The 22082-nt window shown below is 35.7% G+C and overlaps 1 protein-coding gene across 2 annotated transcripts in view; it reads left to right on the plus strand.

Moving 5' to 3' along the window:
- HHAT (hedgehog acyltransferase) overlaps nt 1–22082 on the plus strand; it is a 505442-nt gene that overhangs the window by 57403 nt on the left and 425957 nt on the right. The window contains exons 1-2 of one of the 2 annotated variants that reach the window (XM_074222594.1): nt 11930–12319; nt 19061–19174. In XM_074222594.1, coding sequence (XP_074078695.1) covers nt 19091–19174 — 84 coding nt within the window. In that variant the 5' untranslated portion in view covers nt 11930–12319; nt 19061–19090. Of the gene's footprint in view, nt 1–11929; nt 12320–19060; nt 19175–22082 lie in introns of those variants that run through there. The other variant, XM_074222592.1, reaches the window with a different exon arrangement.

Below are 22082 nucleotides of genomic sequence, written 5' to 3' on the forward strand. Positions count from 1 at the left end.
CACTAATGTTGGCATTCTCTTCCCTGCAAATAAGAAAATTTCAACTAAATACTTTTAAATGAAGTTACAGAGAAAGTGTTAGATGGGAAGAGAATTTTGTCTCTCGAAATCATTTGCAGTTAATTTATTTAGTTCAGATTATTTTTAGAAACAGCAAAGCATCTATAAAAGAAAAAGAAAATCCTTCCAATAATTGCTAAATGACTCATTAGTCAGAGTTCATCCAGAGAAAAGCTCCTCCTCAATGTAAAATTAACCTATTTCCTCCTCTGGAGGTTGCGTTTGCTTCCCATGAGCATTAAGGGAGATCTTCCAGGAGGGCTTACAACACTGCATAGTGCCTTAAAAGCTTACTCACATCCATCACCTTGGACAGACACCTGTGACCCTTCCATATTGTAGTTCCTCTAGTTTGCTGTTTTTGTGTGAGATTGACCAGAAAGTAATAAAGACTTCTGTCACATTTTGGAATTGGTGTATTCTAGCAAAGTGGCCTATAAAATGAATCTTATTTTTTCCATTGAGTTCCATTCTATACTTAGAGTTTCATTGCTGTGGAAGGAAAAAAAAATCCCCTAATAAAGTAAACTGAGTTGGTGAGAAAAGGGTTAATATGGCAATATTTCCATGGCATATCTGACATTATAGCACACTGATAAATGTCACATCAGAAGGGATTTGTATATAATTTCTGCTGTTCTACTTATGAAGTAGGTAGCACAGTGGACAGAGTGCTAGGACTGAATTCAGGAAGACTGTGTTTCAAATCAGTCTCAGACATTTACTAGCTGTGTGATTCTGGTTACATAAATCACTTAACTTCTGTCTGCCTCAGTTTCTTCAACTGAGGATAAATGGAGATTATGAAATCAGGAAAATAATAGTACCTGGCGAAAGCTAGAGGGTACACTGGACTTAGAATCAGGAAGACTCATTTTCCAGGGTTCAAATCTGGCCTCAGGCACTTATTATTGTGTGACCTTGGGCAAATCACTTATCCTTATTTACTTTAGTTTCCTCATTGGTGGAGCTGGAAAATGGAATGAACTGGAGAAGGAAATGGCAAACCAATCTAGTATTTCTGCCAAGAAAATCCCAAATATGGTTATGAAGAGTTGGACACAAATGAAACAACTGAACAACAACAACATAGCAACTTCCCAGGGTTGTTATGAGGAACTAGTGAAATAATAATTCAAAAGTGTTTACTTAGTACGATGCCTAATACATAGTAGGTAGTTAATAAATGCTTCTTTTCTTACTTTTCCTTCCAGCCTGTAAGAATTTCTGTTTCCTCATTCTCCTGCTTGTCCTCCTTTTCTTATCTAGTTTATTGGAACAGGCATTTCAAGTTTCATGAGAATATGCTACTAGATCTGCTATTCATTTGATTGAAAAAGTCTTTTTATTTATTGTATTCAGGTCTTGAAAGTTGAATCAAAGTGATTTCTTGTTCATTCTGTTAAAAAAAATCTCATAGATTGCATCTATGTTAAAGGAGGGATTGCTGTACTGGGGATGACACCCAGTAATTGCATTTGTGGTTTTTGATATATTTGTAAAACCCTTGTAGATTTCTTTTTTGTATTTTCTACCTCCTACCCCCATCTCTGGTCTTTAGTATTATACTGTCTATACACCAAAAACTTAATATGTGACTAAATAAATAAAACCCAAGACTTATGTGTTTTCACTTCTTGTGGAGGACCAACTATAGCTCCAAGGAAGTGATATGAAGTACAATAATCCCTATGCAACAACTGATACATCCAGATCCTTTGCTAGTACATCCAGATCCTTTCCTGGAATATCTTGAGAAGTTTTTAAAAAAATGCTTACTATATGCAATGCCCTGTACTAAGGTAGTGCTAATACAAAAAGTGGAACCTCTCTCCCTCCCCACTACCCCCCCCCCCAATTTTGGCTTTATGGAACTTGCAATCTAATAAGGAGGTGTTATAGTAAGTATGATATAAGGAATAATATAATAATGAAAAAGAGATACAAAGACTAAGAAAATTTAAGGAAAGAGAGAGAGGTTACCCCTCAATTTAAGCATCAGGGGAGGCATGATGGAGCAGGTAACACCTGAACTGAGTCTTCAAAGAAGGGAAATATTTATATAAGCAGAGAGATAAGAAATGTTTCTGGTCCCACCCTAGCTTTTTCATTCCCACTGTCCATAATTTCTCTTCTTTCATTCTGCAATTCAGTCAAGCAGGGCTTTCTGTTTCTCACAGAAAACACCATCTCCCATCTTCATGACTCTGGACTGAATATCCCTCATGTCTATTATGCCTCTCACTTACAGTCTGTCTCTTCCTCTCAATACAGTCCAAACCCCATCTTTTGTATGAAGACTTTTCCTCCTCTCAATTGCTAGTGTCCTTTGAAAATATTTTTTCTTTTAAAAAATCAAATTAATTCTTTTCAGTTAATAAAATTCTGTTTTCTTCTGCCTTCTTCCAACTTCCAATTGAAATAGAAAAGGAAAAACCATAGTAGCAATTATAGCTAGTCAAGCAGAACAAATTCCTATATTGGCCTATATAAAAATGCTATGTCTCAAGTCATCCTTAATCCATTTCTTCTCTGCCAAGAGAGTCTGTCACAAATCCTCTGGAATCATAGTTGGTCATTATATTGGCCAGTTATTAAGTTTTTCAAAGTTTTTTGCTTTTCCAATTTTGTTGTTATTGTGTAAATTGTTCTCTTGGCTTAGTTTACAAGCCTAAGTTTGGCTCCCTAATCATTAGTTCCTTCTTACAGGTTCCTCATCAGTAAAGTTGGAATAATAATATTAACTACCTTCCAGGATTACTGTAAGGATCAAATGACCTAACACATATAAAGTGTTCTATAAACTTTAAGGAACTTTGTAAATGCTAATTGGTAGTATTTTAATATATTTTATTGATTTCTTTTGATGCTATAGCATCATGAATAAGTATACAGATAGTTTATAATAAATAATTAGTATTAATATAAACATGAATTTCTTATTAATAAAATAATTATAATAATAACATGATTGGGACTGAGAGTAGTTTCATTTACTTATAGAAGTATTATCTTCATTAACATTGTTACAATCCTTGTGTTTATTTTTCTTTTTTATCATTTTCTTCAATCAGCATCATTTCATTTCAATGTTTCCAGGGGGCAGTACTTTGCATAGATCTTGCCATGTTTCTCAGAATCATTCATATTCGTCATTTGCTGTGCATAATAGTAACTCAGGATATTCATGTGCCACAGTTTGTTTGTTTTTGCCTTGGACAGAACTTTTTCTTGTTATAAATAGCACTGTTCCAAATATTTTTGTGAACTGAAGCTTTTCTTACTTTGTCACCTACTATGGTCAATCAATCCAGTAGTAGAATCTCTGGATCAAATAATATAAATAATAATTGTTCATTTAATAAGATTTTATTGATGTTTTGACTTTTTAATCATCATAAATTTATTTCCTTTTAATTTAATAATATTATATGAATAACAATTTAATCATAGAATAAATAATATTCTATGTTCAATTTCCTAATTGTACCATTATAATTACAATTTTACAATTACAATTGTACATTTACATTTGTACAACTACAATTTACAATTCCACATTGTTTTCAAGAGTACTTGGATTGATTTTCAGCTTCCATCAGTATGAATTGGCATTCCTGCATGTATGAATGACCAATTAGTATAGTGCCTGGATTAGAATAGACACTTAATTGTTAACCTGACTGTGAGCACTAACTTCCCAGTCTGATTAGAGTACTAATAACTTTAGTAATAGATGGTATTTATAAAACTCTTTAAAGTTTGCAATATTTTACATAGCATTATCTTATTTGGGCTTCTCCACAAATCTTTGAGGTAAATAACACAAGCTTTATTATCCTTTTTGTAAATAAAGAAAATGGTGGTCCATAACTTGCCCCGAATTACATTGCTAGTAATTGTCAGATCTTTTCCCGCCTCATGTCCAGCAATCTATTATGTCCAAATAAACCAACCATGGAAGGAGTACATCTGGGAAAGTAGAGTGGGGAAAATCTATGGAGAATGACAAACCAAGATGCTTAGATTTTACCTTGTTCACAAGGAAAGCTATTATTTTTTTTGAGTAGGATAGCGACTCAATGAAAGTGATTTATAGAAAGATTACACTGGTGACAGTGTGTACCAAAGATCTCTATAAGATTCTGGGCCTTGGTGACCAGGATCATCTTGATAGAGATGGTACCCTAGTTGTCTATTTTTGAATAAAAATTGTGGTCACTTTTGGATATAATAAGTTATAGATCATAAGACATCACATGTTCAGCTGTGAGAGAACAAGTATACTTTCTTAAACTGTGATAAAATCGTAGGATACTTATGAATAGTGTTGACAACACCTAAAAATAAATATAAAATTTGTCTGCTTTTTCTTTCTCTCTAATTACAAATATGAATCTCCCTTTTGTATCAACAGTCACTGGATGGTACTGATATCCTGGAGGGGAAAGATTTATATGTTTTGTGGAATTCTTTAACAAAACTGAGAAGGTACAAAGATCCTGGAGTTGGGAGGAGGCATTCCTTTTAACCTAATGGAATTTCTGATATGGAGCTCTCTCCTGAGTCCACTCCCTTGATGGACAGGCTCAGAATCAACTCTAATAGATCTGGCCTTCTTTTAGTGGAATTGTATAAGAATCCCTCACCAAAACTCCATTTTGAAGATCTGGTTTTCTCTCCAGACCCACACATGTATGTGTAATCGGCTAACTTGCAGAAATCTAATAAACATGTACGTTAATCTAATTCTGTTTGTTCTTTCTTGAGACTAAATTCTGGAGGCTAACATTTGTCCCTTATTAGAATAAACTCTGAAGATTAACATGACGTTTAGTTTAATTCTTTATAAAGGTCAAATTTATCCAGGTTGTCAATTGATATATATATATGTATATATATATATATATATATATATATATACATATATATATATATATATATATATATATAGAGAGAGAGAGAGAGAGAGAGAGAGATTGATAAAGAATTTATTAAGCATTTTCCCAGCATTGTATTAAGTGCTAGGAAAATGATTCAAACAAAAAGCAAGATAGTACCTGATCTCAAGGAACTTAATGTAATGATGGGATAAGACAACACATAAAGGGGTGTTGGAAGTAGGATGAGGGCAGAAGTGATTGGGGATCCTATTACATTGTAAATTCCTTGAGGGCAGGGCCTGGCCTGTCTTTTGCCTCTTTTTGTATCCCCCAGAGCTAAACATAGTTTCTGGAATATATTAGGTGCTTAGTCAATGTTTATTTATTGACTGATTGATTGATAAGGATACTGTAGGAAGTGACATGAAGGGTTGTTTCCTGGCAAGGGAAGGCAAAAGGTTCTCCCAACTAAATCCTAGCTTAATAAAGATAATTGTAACTTATGTGCTAATGCCTGTTGCAGAGGAAGAAGGTAAGCTTTTTGAGGGCAGGAACTATTTTGCTTTTTGTTGAAACTCCAGCTTTTAGCAAAGTTTTCCCTGTATAGTAGCTTTAATAATCAATTGATGATTGATTGAAATTCTTTTGATCTTTCTGAGAATTTGCTAGCATTTGCAGCATTTTCTCTTGTAACTCAGAAAATTTCAAATAATAGGGAGTGATTATACTTAGCATATTGCTATTATAAATTCAGTGCCAAGTCTTTAGATCTTGGCATTAATTAGGATTTTGAAATTGGGATCCCAAGTTTCTGAACTCTGATTCCTTGAGCATAAGATTAGTGGGATCACATTGTTTGCTATCAAACAAAGCCTTCCAGGCCCTAACTCTATTTGATATCATATCATAAATTTGGAGAACAAACATCATTAAATAATCCAGTATATGCTTATAAAATTGATGATGTAGAGATGATGAATTTGAGCCAACCTCAAGAATGACCTAATTTAGTGATTAAGATCAGCAGAATTAGTACATAATGATAGAATTGAACTCCTTTTTAAGAAGACATAAAACATCTTTTTTACTCTCTTTAGTTTTGTTTTAGGATAAAATGGATCAATCTAACCAGCCTTAAAACTGTCTATGTACACAAACCAGGAAAAGAGAGAACTTCAGGCTAGTCAAAAGTCTCATTTACAAATTTGGCTGTCAATGTTTCTTGTAACAGTCTTGTTAGCAACTGCCATAGACTTGAGCCTTCATAGTTACCCCTCCCTTCATCTGGTAGTCACAAAGTAGAGTTTCTTTCCCATTAAATTCCCACAAATTATTACATTTCAGTTCTAATCATTTCTGCTATACCACCATAGCTATTTTGGACACCATACTATAGTTTCTGTGGTGATCAGGAACTCATGAATGGTTAACTTTGGCCCTGGGAGAATCTGGTTCTTTAAAATGAGCAGCACAACTGGTATAATTGGCCACAGCTGCAGGATAGATGTCTCTGTTTCATATGGGTAGTTTCAGTAGCTGCCTTGGGTTTTTGCCATGATGTGGTAATAGCCTTCTTCATTCCACTGACCTGGCCTTAGTCATTTCAGGCTTTCTTCCAACTGAGAAAAAATGTGTTTAAACTTAAAGGTTAAAACTCTTTCTGATTTCTTCCTTTTTGCCTGTTTAATATCACTTCTCTCCATATTTATGGAATAATGGGAAGGGCCCTGATTTTGGATTTACAAGTACTAGATTGGAGACAAGATTCTGAAACACAATAGTATCCCTAAAACCTCTTGGAGCTGAACTTTCTCTTCTGCTATCTATCTTACAGGGTTGTTGTAGACAGAAACTTTTTGGAAGCTTCAAAGTTTAACAAATACATGAGTTGTAATATTTTATCAATAAAGATTACGAGAATGGCAACATTATTACTTCAGGGATCTCTCCGGATCATGAAATCATCTTTTCAGAGCTGGAAGGAGCCTTTTAGATTTAATGACTGGCTCAAGAAATTCTTATTAGTGATTTGAGTAGACTCTAGGCTTCTCCCTTCTTTCACTTGGAGAAATGAATTTCTCATTTCTCACTGAATATTAATTGGATTTTCAACCTTCAGTCATTTAGACCTTATTTCTATGCAGATTGTAACTCCTAATTTAGGAAAAAAATTAGGAAAAAACTAATTTAGGAGGTAGAATTGGAGATTTACTGTGGTTGAAAAATTCATTAACTTATTGCCATTCTAATGATGCTCTTCAAATTTAGCCATGCTAGACTCTGGATAGCAGAACTACAGTCATAAGATACAGTTGTAAGATTTAGAGTTGGAAGAGATTTCTGGAACCATCTGGTCTAACTTCATTTTCCAGATTGGAAAAAAAAACTGGGAGGTTAAGTAACTTTTTTTTCAGAGTTACCTAGCTAGTAAAAAACTAATGAGAATTTGAACTCAGGTCTTTTAATTGCAGAACAGGATCTTTTCCAACTCATAGTCTTCCTCTTCTTATATAACTACTTACTTCTGTTAACCTTATATTCACTCATCATTATGATTCACCTTAGTACCTTTCCTCCTGCGGGCATAACCTTTGAGGATCCAGGGTCATTTCCATGCCATGATGAGACATTAGAGAAGGACTCTGGTGAAATAAATAAAATTGTTCATTGAAGCAGCTAGATGACATAACATATCAAGTGCTGGATTTGGAGTCAGGAAGACCTGCGTTTGAAGACTGATTTTGCCATTTATCAACTTGATTACTCTGGGCATATTACTTAACTTTTTTAAGCCTCAATTTGCTGTGTAACATGTATATAAATCTATAAAATGCATATAAAAATGGGATCTAACTCATAGGATTGTTGTAAGAATCAGATGAGATAACATGCAAAGTGCTTTTCAATTGTAAAGGGCTGCTGAGAATGTTCCAAAAGTCTCTAACAATTCTAACAACAATAATACTGGCTAACACATAGGGTATTCCAAAAGTCTTAGTGTAGTTTTTGACTTCAGTATCTTAAGCTCAATGGCTTAAACTTATCTAAGACTTTTGGAATACCCTGTATGTATGTATTATTGTTGTTAGAATTATAATAATAGTAAATGACAGACCCAAAGCTCACTAGTTTTACACACAGTTCAAGGAATAGGACTGGTACCTTTTGGGTCCTGTTTGTTATAATTAGTGTAGAGTCCTAGATAAGTGGATTTTTTTAAGCATAGATTTTTACTCTCCAGCTCCTTTCAGGCTTTCTTTACGGAATCTTATTTTTATAGGAATTTTCTACCTCTAATCCTCCCTCTGTCCTTCACAAAGTACCTTACCCCTTTGCAAAGTACCAATATGGATTTTGAGTCATTCCTTTGAAAAATGATTACCCTTCTTAGGGGTTGTAGAATATGGAAATGCAGTTAAAAACATTAAATGTGGGGCTATCATGTTGGGAACATTTAAAAAAGTTTTAAAAAATAAACTTTTATGAAATTTTAAACAATTAGGGGTGGCTAGGTGGTGCAGTGGATAAAGCATTGGCCCTGGAGTCAGGAGTACCTGGGTTCAAATGCAGTCTCAGACACTTAATAATCACCTAGCTGTGTGGCCTTGGGCAAGCCACTTAACCCCATTGCCTTGCAAAAAAACCCTAAAAAAATTAAACAATTAAAATTTAAACTTAATTAAATAATCTTTTTTATGGGTAAGTCACAAAGAATCCAAATGACTTTAGGCTGCCCTGAGGTTTTATTATCAGTCATCATATAGGAACACTTACAATGTGCATAGTATTGGTACAGACTTAGATATAAGGTCTTAGTCTTGAAAAGTTTACAACCAAGTTGAGGGGAAACACAAAAAAAGGTTACTAAATTCACAGATAGACATGTAAAAGGCAATAAATGTCAAATGAGAAGTCTAAGAGAGCAAGTTTCTTAATAATTTTGGTAAGAGATGGGAATATGTTTTACATAATTTTGTATATATAACATATATCAGATTGCTTGCCAACCTGGAGAGGGAGGAAGGAAAAAATTTGGAATTCATAATCTTGTAAAAAATAAATGTTAGAAAACAAAGAATTTGATTAGAGAACTTGATTCAGGAATGATTTGAGAAGGCCTGAAGGGATTTGAACTGAGTCTTTGATGATGATTGTTGTCCTTCATATTTGAAGAAGACCATGATATCAATGAGTGATGCCATGATATGCATATTATGTTGATTATAGTGAGGGGAATGTACTGAGACATCCTTCTCACTGCCTTTTCCAGAACCATTAATACCCCATACACTGATTTAATAGAAAACAGCACTTCTAGTGAGGGACTGGTTGCTGTGAAAGTCCTTAGCCTTATGGATGTGGAGCCCTCCCATATCATTGAGGCACCATGGAACTCCAGCAACACCAGGCAAAGTGCCAGTTTATGATTTTCTGCTGACAAATTGATGGCAACATGAAACACTCCCCCTCTTCCCCCCATCCCAAACCCAAAGACTTTGGTTTCCCAGAAGGAGCCTGGCAGGTTATGGGAATAATGTCATTGGATTACTAGTCAGATCATTTATGTGAACTACAATAGTATCTGATCATTTTCAAACTCCTGAGTCTCATTCTTGATTAATGAAAACATTTTTGGCAAATGCTTTTGCTTCTGGTCCAAAAACCAACAAAACAGAACCAGGGTCCTATTCCATTATTCTTAGCTTGGGTATCCAAGTGACTTGGGCCTTCTTTGAAGACTCTAATTTTTTTTCAAAATAATGCTTCTGCCCTGCAGGCCATTCATCAAAGAGCATCAAAGGAGTGCTGTGAAGTAGGGGCTGGGACAGGTGATGTCTCATCTAGCACTGGACCACTAGCTTGATTTCAAGATCCAATTATGAGTTTTATAATTGCAACAACTTTAATATACATTATTGTAGCTGGAATTACTATGCTCCTAGCACTGCATTGCTTTTAAATAGATCCTCATTAAAGGATTTAAAATGTACTCATTCTAATTACAGTCTTGAAGGAGTCCTGTATTGTTATTTTTCACCACTACTTCCTTGGGTTGGGAGTGGATAATTTGTGTGCCTGCTGCCTTTCTTGGATATGATAGTTGCTTCTCAGGCTCCCTCTCTAGAATCAAACCTTGATTCTCTGTTACCTGTGATCATCATGGTAGGCACAGCAAGTTACAGAGCCTTTGAAATTTGGGAGCTTAAGCTAGATTGAAAGGATGGAGAGTGTTTCAGGTGGTGGTGCGGAACACAAGCAAGAGTTTGGAGCTTGTGCAGCTTGCTTTTGGAGTGTCATTGTAGTGGGAGCAGAGTTCTTGTTTATTGGGGTGATAGGATATAACCTCAGAATGATAGCTAGGGGTGAAATTGTGGAAGTTTAGAATATCCAATTGGAGTTTAGTTAGCTAGTGGGGACCCCCTAAAAGTTTCTGAAGGGAACAGGTGATTAATGTGTTGAGAACAGTCCTGAAGGCAGTGTCCAGGATGGACTGAAGATGAGAAACTCTAGAAGCAGGGATAGCAGCTAGAAAACAAATACATTAGTTGGGAGGTGGTAGCAAGTCAAGACATTGCTGAAACCAGAACGTTGTCTAAGTTAGGACTGTCTGTTGAGGGGAAATTCTTTATAACTCTTTTACCTACTTTTAGTAGCCTTGGGAAAATAGGAAGAGATATTCCAGGCAGCCTGATACAGTGAAAAGAACAATTAATTTATAGGCAGAAGACGGGGTTCATTAACTTACTACTTGTATGTCAATGGGTGAATCACTTCTCTCTTGTCCCCAGTTACCTCATCTGAACAATGATGAAAGTGGACAGGATGATCTATAGGGTCTGCTCGGACTCTGAATATAGGGTCCTATTAATTTCTGGGCATTCACTAAAAGACTTTCTTAACTAAGTTTATTACTCAGAGACAGAGAGAGAGAGACAGAGACACAGACTGAATGACAGAGACAGAAAGAGACAGAGATACACATAGACATGGACACAGAGACAGAGATTCCATTGTTGTGCCCTAGACTCTGAGAATTTATTCCCTTTACCTCAGTTTCTTCATCTAGAAAATGGGTATGATACTATGTGATAATATGTGAGAAGTGAGAAATGACCACATCACAGGATTCTTGTGAGGCTCTAATGAGAGACTGTATTTAAAGAACTTAAATGAGTTACTTCATAATTATGTCTTCATTTTTTCTGTCTATTATGTTTTAGATTTCCATATCTAAACTATTATTTTATTTTTTTTTTTGCAAGGCAATAGGGTTAAGTGGCTTGCCCAAGGCCACACAGCTAGGTAATTATTAAGTGTCTGAGGCCAGATTTGAACTCAGATACTCCCGACTCCAGGGCAGATGCTCTATCCACTGTGCCACCTAGTTTCCACTTGAATATTTTTTTGATGCTAATTTGTAGGGAAAGCAGGAACTATTGAAGTTAATAGGCATCAAACCTTTTAGGATCCACCTTCAACTTCCTATTTGCAAAATGAGGTAGATGGCAGTTATTGGGAGACATGCATTGGAGTTGAGTAATATCCTTTGCCAATTACTTTCATGTCTTTCATGATTCAGAAGGTCTGTAATGAGAGTGTAAGTTCCTAGAAATTGGGGTCATGTTTGTAATTTTGCACAATACCCAACATAGTGTCTCTTAAAAACAAAAGCATAAGTATTTTGATGATAGTGACACAAATCTAAGTGTTAGACTCAGCTAGGAATCCCAAGTTCCTTTCCCCAACTAACCACTTTCTAGTTATGCAACCTTGGGTAAATCACTTAACCTTCTGTGACTTTCTTTTGGGAAGAATAGGGATAGGATTTGTTGCCCTGCCTATTTCAGAATGATTGTGAGAATCAAATGAGGGAATCCATGTGAAATCTCTTCACTGGTAAATTACTTTGTAAATGTGAGCTGCTCCATGTTAAAAATTCAGTTTATCAAATTATTTATTCCATATATACCATAGGCAGAGTTCTGTGTTGTATGCTAGAGATGCAGAATTTAGTGAAAACATGGTATCTGTTCTAATGAAACCCATGGTCTGGGAAGACAGTATTTGGACTAAACTATGGGACAGCCTTGAATTGCATTAGATTTGAGTGAAACTCTAGCTCAAAATGCCTGCTTCTTAGGAAACCTTCCCTGACCTCAGGATGGAAGTAATCTCCTCCCAGAGTCCATTGTAAGTCTTTTGACAGTTACATTCTACTGTAGCTCATGGAATATCAGGCGATTTTTCTCCCCAACTCCCATTCTCACAGATGAATCAGATCCTGGAACAAGACTTCATCCACCTCTCAGGGCTCTAAAGTTATCCCTGAGGAGACAGGAGTGATTCTTTAATACAGTTGGTTCAAACCCCAATTGGTGAGTCCTCTCTTTTTCCCAAGTTTATCAGTTAAGAATTAGTTTAGTTGGGTGACCTTAAATAGCTTAAGGATAAAATCAGTTGGTATAAAACACCCTCAAAATTCTATGATATGATCAATAACTTACAGAGTCCAGGGGAAAGTGGGCTCTAAAGAACATATATAAAAAGTTAGCTCCTGTTTGCTGAAATTCTTTTTCTTCCTTTATTGGTTTTTTTTTTGCAAGGCAAACAGGGTTAAGTGGCTTTGCCCAAGGCCACAGGTAGGTAATTATTAAGTGTCTGAGGCCAAATTTGAACTCAGGTACTCCTAACTCCAGGGCCGGTGCTCTATCCACTGTGCCACCTAGCCGCCCCTTTTCCTTTATTGGGGTAAATGGTGTGGTGGTTTCCTTATAGAGGTATGAATTTATGCCTAATCTACCCTTGGCCCCAAATATATACATTGTTTCAGCTATTGGCTAATCTAGGGATGCCACTGGGACACTGATAGGAAGATGAGAAGTCTCACATCTTTGGCACTCTTTATAGATCTCAAAGTCCTCCTCTGACCAAAATGTGTGTTTGTCTGTCTGGGTGTGGGTATTTAGACATGTATTTAGATCAAAGATCAAAGCTGAGACCGCTCTTCTTCCCTCACTTTTCCCCTCTTTATTGGTTTAATTGGTTCCTTTTCATACATTTTCACTAGAACATTGTTCAGTTTCTGCAATTCTCTCATTCCATATAACTTGACATTTTTACATGGGACTTTTAGGATGTGATCAAGTCTCTTAGCGAATTGGAACTGACTTCTAGGCTTGCCCATTTTTTTTTTTTTGTTTAAGGCTTGACTGATTGATTGTCATCATTTCAAATATGGCAGGGTTAAGTAAAAACAATCAATTCCACCCTCTCATTACATTATTTGTGTGCCTCTCTTTCTTTCTAGACTATATAATCCTTGAAATCAAGGACCATTTTTTTTGTTGGACCTAGTAATAGTAATTGACAGTGATATAGGACTCATTTTTCTTTCATCACATTTTGTTTCATCACAAATTTGTGATGTAGGTAATAAAGGCATAAACATTCTCAATTTATAGATGAGAAAATTAGACTCAGAGAGGTAAAGAGATTTATCTATATTTGCAGAACTATGTCGACTGACAGGATTTGAACCCAGATCTCAATTACAAGTCCAACATATACCTCTTTCACATTAATTGCTATAGTAGTTCCTCAATTAATGCTCTGTGCATGAAGAAAAGCTCCTAGAAGGCCAGAGCTATTTTATTAAAATACTAAAGTTTTTTCATTTTCAGTACCTAACATTTAGATGCTGAATAAATGTTTGCTCATTGATTGATTATATTAAACCTCAGCATAATTAATGTTGTGGAGGGGCTTTCTTTTATTTTTGGCAAGGCAATGAGGTTAAATAACTTGCCCAAGGTCACACAGCTAGGTAATTATTAAGCCTCTGAGGCTGCATTTCAGCTCAGATCCCCCTGACTCCAGGGCCAGTGCTCTAAATTCACTGTACCACCTAGCTGCCTTGTGGAGGGACTTTCAAGAAGGTGTTTCTCCACAGAATAAATCTTTCCCTGACATTTCCATGTTTTCTGGCTAGAATATACTCACTTGGTGTATGCTCCTGAGCTCTCATAGTATAGACTAAGAAGTATAGACTTGTCACTGAGAGGCAATGGTATGGAAGAAAGAATCCTATATATGGAGTCTAAGAACTTGGGATCAGTTCTTGACTCTGTTAACTGACAAGTTGTATGACCTTGAGTATTTAATATTTAAACTCTTTGATCCTTGGAATCTTCCCCTAAAATATGAGAGGAATTGGACCAGAGAGATGACTTCTGCAGTACTTTCTAGGTTTATATGTATGAGAAACATATCAGGAAAGTGGCCCCATACTTTGCCCCTGAACATGGATGGGCAAGGCCCCCTTCTTCTACCTTAATGGAGGAAATAAAATGTGAAGTCCATGGAACTTTTGCTCAGAGAGGAAAGTCTGTCAATATTTTTATAGTCCAATTCAATTTACCTGAATCTCTTTTCTTATACTTGTTGACTTCGCTTTTTTAGGCAGACAGTTTCCTTGAAGTAAATATTTTAAATGGAAAAACTTGAAGTTTGGAGAGCAAAGTTTTTCCTTTAGATGGATCCTTTTTTTGTCATACAATGAATCAGTTATGCAAGCAAGACTCTAAGGTCTGTAAGAATCTGCTCTGTTAGACAGGATGTAAAAGATGAAAGAAACCTTAAAGATCATTACATTCATCCCCCCTCATTATACAGAGGGGAAAACTGAGGCTCACAGAGGTAAATTAACTTTCATAAGCCCAGTATTTTTGATGCCAGGTTTACTGGCTTCCTATTAATGAGACCTTACCGCAGTTTCCCAAGGCTCTGAGAGGACTCTATAACTTATGTTTCTGAAGCTTTGCAGGATGCTTACTGTGTAACTTTCTCTCTACATTCAAATGATACTTATAGGGGAAAGGGAAGAAAAAAATTTACATGATACTTTTGCTGTATATTTGAAAGGAATAGCAAGTTGTGTAAACTAGATTTGCAGTTTCATGCACAATCATGTTTTTATTATACTATGTTTTAGAAATGCTTGTTCCATTCCATAAATTAAAAGTAAATTAAATTTTTAAAATGATGCTTGATATCCCTTTGGTTCACTAGAGAGTGATTGTAAAACTTAAGAGTTTAGGAGAATATTGTACATAATAATCTAAGTCTATCAGCAATACAGTGATCAAAGACAATTCTAACTTGTAATTGAAAATACGATTAACAACCAAAGAAAGAACTCTGGAGTCTGAATATAGATCAAAGTATACTATTTTCATTTTAAAAATTTGTTTTTTGTTTTCATTCTCATGGTTTTTCCCTTTTGATCTAATTTTTCTTTCACAGTCAAGTATGGAAATATGTTAAAAATGATTGTGCATATATAACCTATATAAGATCTCTTTCAGTCTTGGGGGGAGGGAAGGGAGGGAGAAAATTTTACAAAAAGAAATCTTGAAAAGAATCTCTATATGTAATTAGAAAAATACTATATTAAAAAACTAAGGGCTTTAGGTGTGGTGAGTGGGATATTTTATTTAAAAAAAAATTATTTTATTTTACTAACTTAAGGCAATGGGGTTAAGTGACTTACCCAATGCCACACAATTAGACAATTATTAAATGTCTGAAGCTGGACTTGAACTCAGGTACTCTTGACTCCAGGACCAGTGTTCTATCTACTGTGCTACCTAGCTGCCCCAGAAAAGTCTTTCTTTAAGTTTTTTTTTTTAAATTAGGAACTTGGGAATCATTCACACAAATTCTTCTGTACCCAAAATAAGAACAAAATAAGATTATATATGAAACTTGATTTTGAGTGTCTTGAACAGATGACCCCTTCTAGCTGTGCCTCTGATCATCTGATGACCAACTTGATTTAACTGTCTTCCCACTCTGGAATTTCCCTCAATACCTGGAGCCTTTACACTCTGAAACAATTCTCTACCATGTTAGTTCTCTTCTCCCATTGATGAGTTTCTTTCAAAGGTCTTTATGTATGTCAAAGTTTTGAGTACTTTGGACAAGTTCACATACCTTGACAATATCCTTTCCAGGGAGGTACACACTTAGTTAGCTCAATGTTTAGGAGGCTTTTTATGCATCTCTTGAGTCATGTATTTGGAGATTGAATTTTCTGTTCAGTTCTGATCTTTTTATCAGGAAATTTTGGAAGTCCTCTATTTTGTTAAACATCTATCTTTTCTACTGACAGAATATTCTGAATTTTGCAGGGTAGTAAATTCTAGGTTGTAATCTAAGGTCCTTTGCCCTTTGATATATGGTATTTCAAGTAATCTGGTCCTTCAATGTTGAAGTCTGATTGTGTTTCTATTTTATTTAAATTGCTTCCTTTTTGCTGCTTGCATTATTTTCTCCTTTATTTGAATATTCTGGAATTTGGCTTTTTCTCTTGGAGGAATTCTATATATTCTTTCAATGCCTTTTTTGTCTTCTTGCTCTAGCAGATTTGGACAGTTTTCCCTGAAAATTTCTTACAAGATGTTTTCCAAGTTCTTTTCTTTTTTTGGATTTGGGTTTTCTAGTAGTTTAGTAATATGTAAATTATCTCTTCTGTATCTATTTTCTAGGTTGATGGTTTTTACTAAAAGGTACTTTATGTTTTCTTCAATTTTTTTCAGCCTTTTTACTTTGATGGATTTTTAGTCTCATAGATTCATTGGTTTCTATTTGTCCAATTCTAATTTTTAGGGTTTTATTTTCTTCAGTTAGCTTTTGTGTTTCCTTTTCTAGTTGGTTGATTTTATTTTTTGAAGAGATATATTCTTTTGTCCAGTTGATTATTTTTACTTTTAAAGGGGGTTGATTTCTGTGGTTAATTTTTTCATAATTTTCCTGCATGACTTTCATTTCTTTCTTCCATTTTTCTTCTTCTTTTCTTTGGGTTTTAAATTCTTTTTTAAGTTCTTCTATGAACTTTTGGATTTGAGTACAATTCATAGATTCTTTTGAGACTTCCCCTGTGGGTAATTTTTCACTGTTTTTTTTTCTTCCGAAGTGGCATTGTTATCATCTTTATCTGCATAGTAGCTTTCTATAGTGAGCACTCTTTTAGCTTTCTGACCCATCTTGAAATGTATGAACTCTAAATCCTGGGGCATAGGGAGTATAGACCCAAGCTTTTTATGCTGGGGCTGAGATCTAATCCCTAGCTTGTTGATGACCAAGATGTTGCCTATGCAATCTAGGCTGAGTTTTGTTTCTTCCTTTATGTCCAGGTTCTGTCTATGCAGTGATTTGTTCCCAATTCAGTCCTATCTTTTGCCCTGGTCTTCCCAGGGTTCAGACTTTGTTTGAGGTTGGGATCCTCCCTGCTGGCTTGCTATCTAATGGCAGGGACTTATGCTGTTGTCAAGCTATCTGGACCTGGACTGCACTGACTATAAGCCTCTCACTGGCTTTCCTGTTCTCCCATCTAGTGGGGCTTTACATCCCCTTTCCCCCCAAAGAGACAGATCTTTTACTGAAGATCCTTCATGATGTCTACCACTGAAAACTTCTTTGGGTCTTGTCTTTTTTTTTGGTGGGATCCATAGCTTTAATTCTGGGTGGAGTCTTCATTTAGTTTTGTGTAGGGGAAAAGCTCCCTAGAAAAGTCTTTGAAAGCTAGTAGATGAAGAGAAAGGAAATCAGACAGGAAGTCAATTCCAATAGACTAAGAAATGTGGTCATGTATTTGCATTAGTTGAGAAGGGGTGCTTGGGGGAGAACTGTTGGCAGAACTGAGAAGAAATATCTTAATGAATGCATTTCACAAAGCTGTTTCTAGTATGTTTGTCCATTAGCATGAGTGGGGTTCAAAATATAAGAAGATAGAATCTTGAACCTAGAGTGATGGTACAGTTGGGAGAAGGAGACATTAGAAGAATCTCTGAATTAATTTGCTGATATTTACCTTATATTTGAGTCTATGACCCTACACTCCCTACATTTGAGAATTTATGCTCTGAGCCTCAGTTTCTTCATTTGTAATGTGGGCCATCTATGACTTAAACTAAATGTCTGTCCTTAGAAAATAAATCAGGGGAGTTACCTGACACAGGTTTGTTGAGTGATTTTCAGAGTAACTGGTAAATATTCAAGACAGGATTTGAGATAGGATTAGAGCTTGATATTTCATCCACTCTGCCAGACTGATTTTAATAAGACATTATATAAGTAAGAACAATGTAAGATAGAAAATGAGGTTGAATATAAGTGGACAACTATGAGGTACAATAAGAGAGATATAAAGTATTGCATCTATTCAGAGGCATGAGAAATCAGTTCTTAGTGATGGAAATGGAAATATATCCATTAAAGGGCTCAGCAGGACCATTATTGATAGTGTTTTATTATTAGCAGTGAGTAAGACAATAAAAATTTATTAAGGTACCTACTATATGCCAGATAATAAAGCAAGCTTACCAAGGATATAAGCATACTAAGGACATAAGAAAGGCAAAAGACAATCTGCTTACAAAGAATATTCAATGTAATGGAGGAGACACGTGCAAACAAGTTATATAGAGAATAAATTGGAGGTCATTCACAGAAGGAAAGCACTAGAATTAATAAGGATAAGGAAAGGCTTCCTACAGAAGGTAGGGTGTTAGGTGGGATTTCAGGGAGCTTGGGAAGCCATGAGGTAGATGAGCAAAGGGACAGCATTCTGGGGATACAAAATAGAGGTCAGGAAATCAGAGTAGATAGGATGGAGGGATGTAAGGTATATGCAGACTGTGAGATTTTACATTTCATTCCAGAGGTGATAGGGTAACTCCAGAATTTATTGAATGGGGAGGGAGAGGGATGATGTGGTCAACTTTATACTTTAGGAAAATAGCTTTGACAGTTGAGTAGAGGATGGGCAAGAATTGGTTCATGTTTTGCTTATTCTTCTAGTGTAATATATCATGGTACAATAAAAAGAACATGAGACTTAGGTCCCATTTGATACCCTGACTCAGTACTAACTACTTACAATATAACCTTTTCCCCTAGGTTTATGTAAGGACCTAATGAAATAATTTATGTAAAAGTGCCATACAAAATATGTTTATTAGGAGAATAACTGTAATATTTGAGTCTTGCTTTTCTTCAATACTATTGCTCAGATGCCCTGAGTAACCATCTAATAAATTCCTGTTGACGCATTTTAGGACTCTACTGACTTTGAATGGAGTTTCTGGATGGAATGGGGGAAGAAGGAACTGGTCTGGCTTTTTCTTGGCCATGTAATTATATCTCAAGTTGCCATACTACTCATGGGAAAGGTAAGGAGGAAAACATTTTGTTACGTTAAGTTAAATAATTAAATTAACACAGGAGAAAATACAAAGAAATTCAGGGAAGGATATAAACCAGACAATTTTCTTACTGCCTTGTTCAATCTTTTTTTTTTCCTATATGAAAATATTTTTGTTGTTAGAAAAGAAAAAAGTTGATTGTTTAGGAAAGCTTTTTTTTTTGCAAGGCAAATGGAGTTAAGTGGCTTGTCCAAGGCCACACAGCTTGGTAATTATTAAGTGTCTGAGGCCGGATTTGAACTCAAGTACTCCTGACTCCAGGGCTGGTGCTCTATCCAATGTGCCACCTAGCCGCCCCCATAGGGAACTTTTGACAAACCTCTCTGCCTTGCCTCCCCCTTGGTGAAATGAGTTTTAAGTTGGATTTTAGAAGTAGCACTGGCTAGAGAAGAGATAGTTTAGGGAAAAAATTTGTCTAAACTAAGATGGAAAAACCTTTTTTTTTTTTTGGTTACTCCTATAACCTTTCTAACTCTCCCCTTTTAAAAATTATAGGGATTTAGTTCGTAAATTTTATTTTGGAACTATAAATAAAACCCTTAATAGGTACCTTGTATTTAAACCTTTTTTTTTGTTTGTTTGTTTTGCAAGGCAATGGGGTTAAGTGGCTTACCCAAGTGTCTGAGGTAGGATTTGAATTCAGGCCCTCCTGACTCCAGGGCCAGTGCTCCATCCACTGTGCCACCTAGCTGCCCCCCATTGTATTTAAATCTGAAGCACTAGCACAATGCAGGCATATAGTAAATGCTTAATAATTGCTTGTTGAACTGAAATTAAATTGAATTCAGTTACTATCACTTGGCCTATATCCCCCCAAAACATTTCTTTGTTTTATATAACTATATCTGAATCAGAAAGTTCACAATCAGATGCTGTGTACCAAATGGCCCAGGTAGAATCAACTGTTTTCATGAAACTGTACTTTGTATATCAGAATGAATCCTGGGGTGAGGGTTGTGGGTAGGGACTGGAAACTGGGAACCAGGAAAGCAAGATTATACACTGGCTAGATTTTTGATTTTGGGTAAATCATACCTTTCTGGTTCTTATTTTTTTTCCTCAACTGCAAAATAAGAGGTTTGAAATGTTTAACAATAATATCAATTATGGCAGATGCTAGAGTGGCTGATTCTCTTGTGCCCTTGTAGCATCCCTTATTATTTCTTTTACCCAGTTTTTAATATGTTAACAATAGCAGAGAGAAGCTAGAATAAAAGTAGAACCTCCTATAAAAATATAATTATAGTTGACATTCATTTATCAATTTGGTTTGCTTAGAAGTTTATATACATTTTTTTTTGATTCTCACAATAGCCCTGTGAAGGGCAGAGAGTTCTAGGTGGTACAGTGGATAAACTGAATTCAAACCCTGCCTCAGACACTTAATGGCTGTGTGATGCTAGGCTAATCAATCAGCTACTTTGTACCTCAGTTTCATTATCTATAAAAGGAGAGTGTTGGAACTTGTTGATCTCTGGGGTCCTTTCATTCCTAAATCTATAATTCTCTGATCTCCATTTTGTAAATGAAGATAAGAGCTGGTAAAGAGTTGGGGTCAGAAATTCACTGCCACTTAAGGCAACCCATTCTAATTTTCTTTCTGGTTAAGCCTAAATCATTCTCTCTGTAACAACTACTGCTTTAGTAGACAGTGTACTAGCCTGCCAAGATCATTTTGGATCATTTGCTAGCCATCCCTCTTCATCTTGCTTCATCTGCAGATCTGATCAGCATGCCATCTTTGGGTCAAATAAGATCAAATTTATAAAGTGCTTAGCACTGAGCTTAGTTAATAGTAGAAACTTCATAAATGCTTGTTCCCCAAACCCCTCCATTTTCACGTCATTAAAGAGACTCATAATAGTATAGGGATAAGCACAAATTCCAGGACCTTCCATTAGGAACCTTCTTTCAAGTTGACATTAGCCATTTTCCCAGTTCCGAATCCATCAAATAATACTACCCTCCTCCACTTTTCCACAAAAATAGTCAAGCATTTGTTAAGTATTTGATTTATGTCGAGTGCTATGTTACTCAAAAGAGAGACTACCTTCAAGAAGCTCACATTCCCATGAAGGAGACACCTAGATAATTATATGCACCACCATATAAAGTGACAGTGGAAGGGGCTAGAAGCAGAATAGAAGGGACCAGGAAAAGTCTCTTATAGATGTGATAAGTCTTGAAGGAGGCCAGTATAATAAGAAGGCTGAAAAAGACCATGAGAGACTTTGGTTTTTTTTTTGTTTTTTTAAATTTATTTTTATTAAAGATATTATTTGAGTTTTACAATTTTCCCTCAATCTTGCTTCCCCCCCCCCCCCACAGAAAGCATTCTGTCAGTCTTTACTTTGTTTCCATGTTGTACCTTGATCCAAATTGGGTGTGATGAGACAGAAATCATATCCTTAAAGAAGAGAAGAGAAGTCTAAGAGGTAACAAGATCAGACAATAAGATATCTATTTTTTTCTAAATTAAAGGGAAAAGTCCTTTCACTTTGTTCAAACTGCACAGCTCCTTATCTGGATACAGATGGCACTCTCCTTTGCAGACAGCCCAAAATTGTTCCCGATTGTTGCACTGATGGAATGAGCAAGTCCTTCAAGTTTGAACATCACTCCCATGTTGCTGTTAGGGTATCCAGTGTTTTTCTGGTTCTGCTCATCTCACTCAGCATCAGTTCATGCAAATCCCTCCAGGCTTCCCTGAATTCCCATCCCTCCTGGTTACTAATAGAACAATAGTGTTCCATGACATACATATACCACAGTTTGCTAAGCCATTCCACAATTGAAGGACATTTACTTGATTTCCAATTCTTTGCCACCACAAACAGGGCTGCTATAAATATTTTTGTATAAGTAATGTTTTTAC

The sequence above is a fragment of the Macrotis lagotis genome, chromosome 2 (genome assembly GCF_037893015.1).
Source record: "Macrotis lagotis isolate mMagLag1 chromosome 2, bilby.v1.9.chrom.fasta, whole genome shotgun sequence".
NCBI classification, from domain to species: Eukaryota; Metazoa; Chordata; class Mammalia; order Peramelemorphia; family Peramelidae; genus Macrotis; species Macrotis lagotis.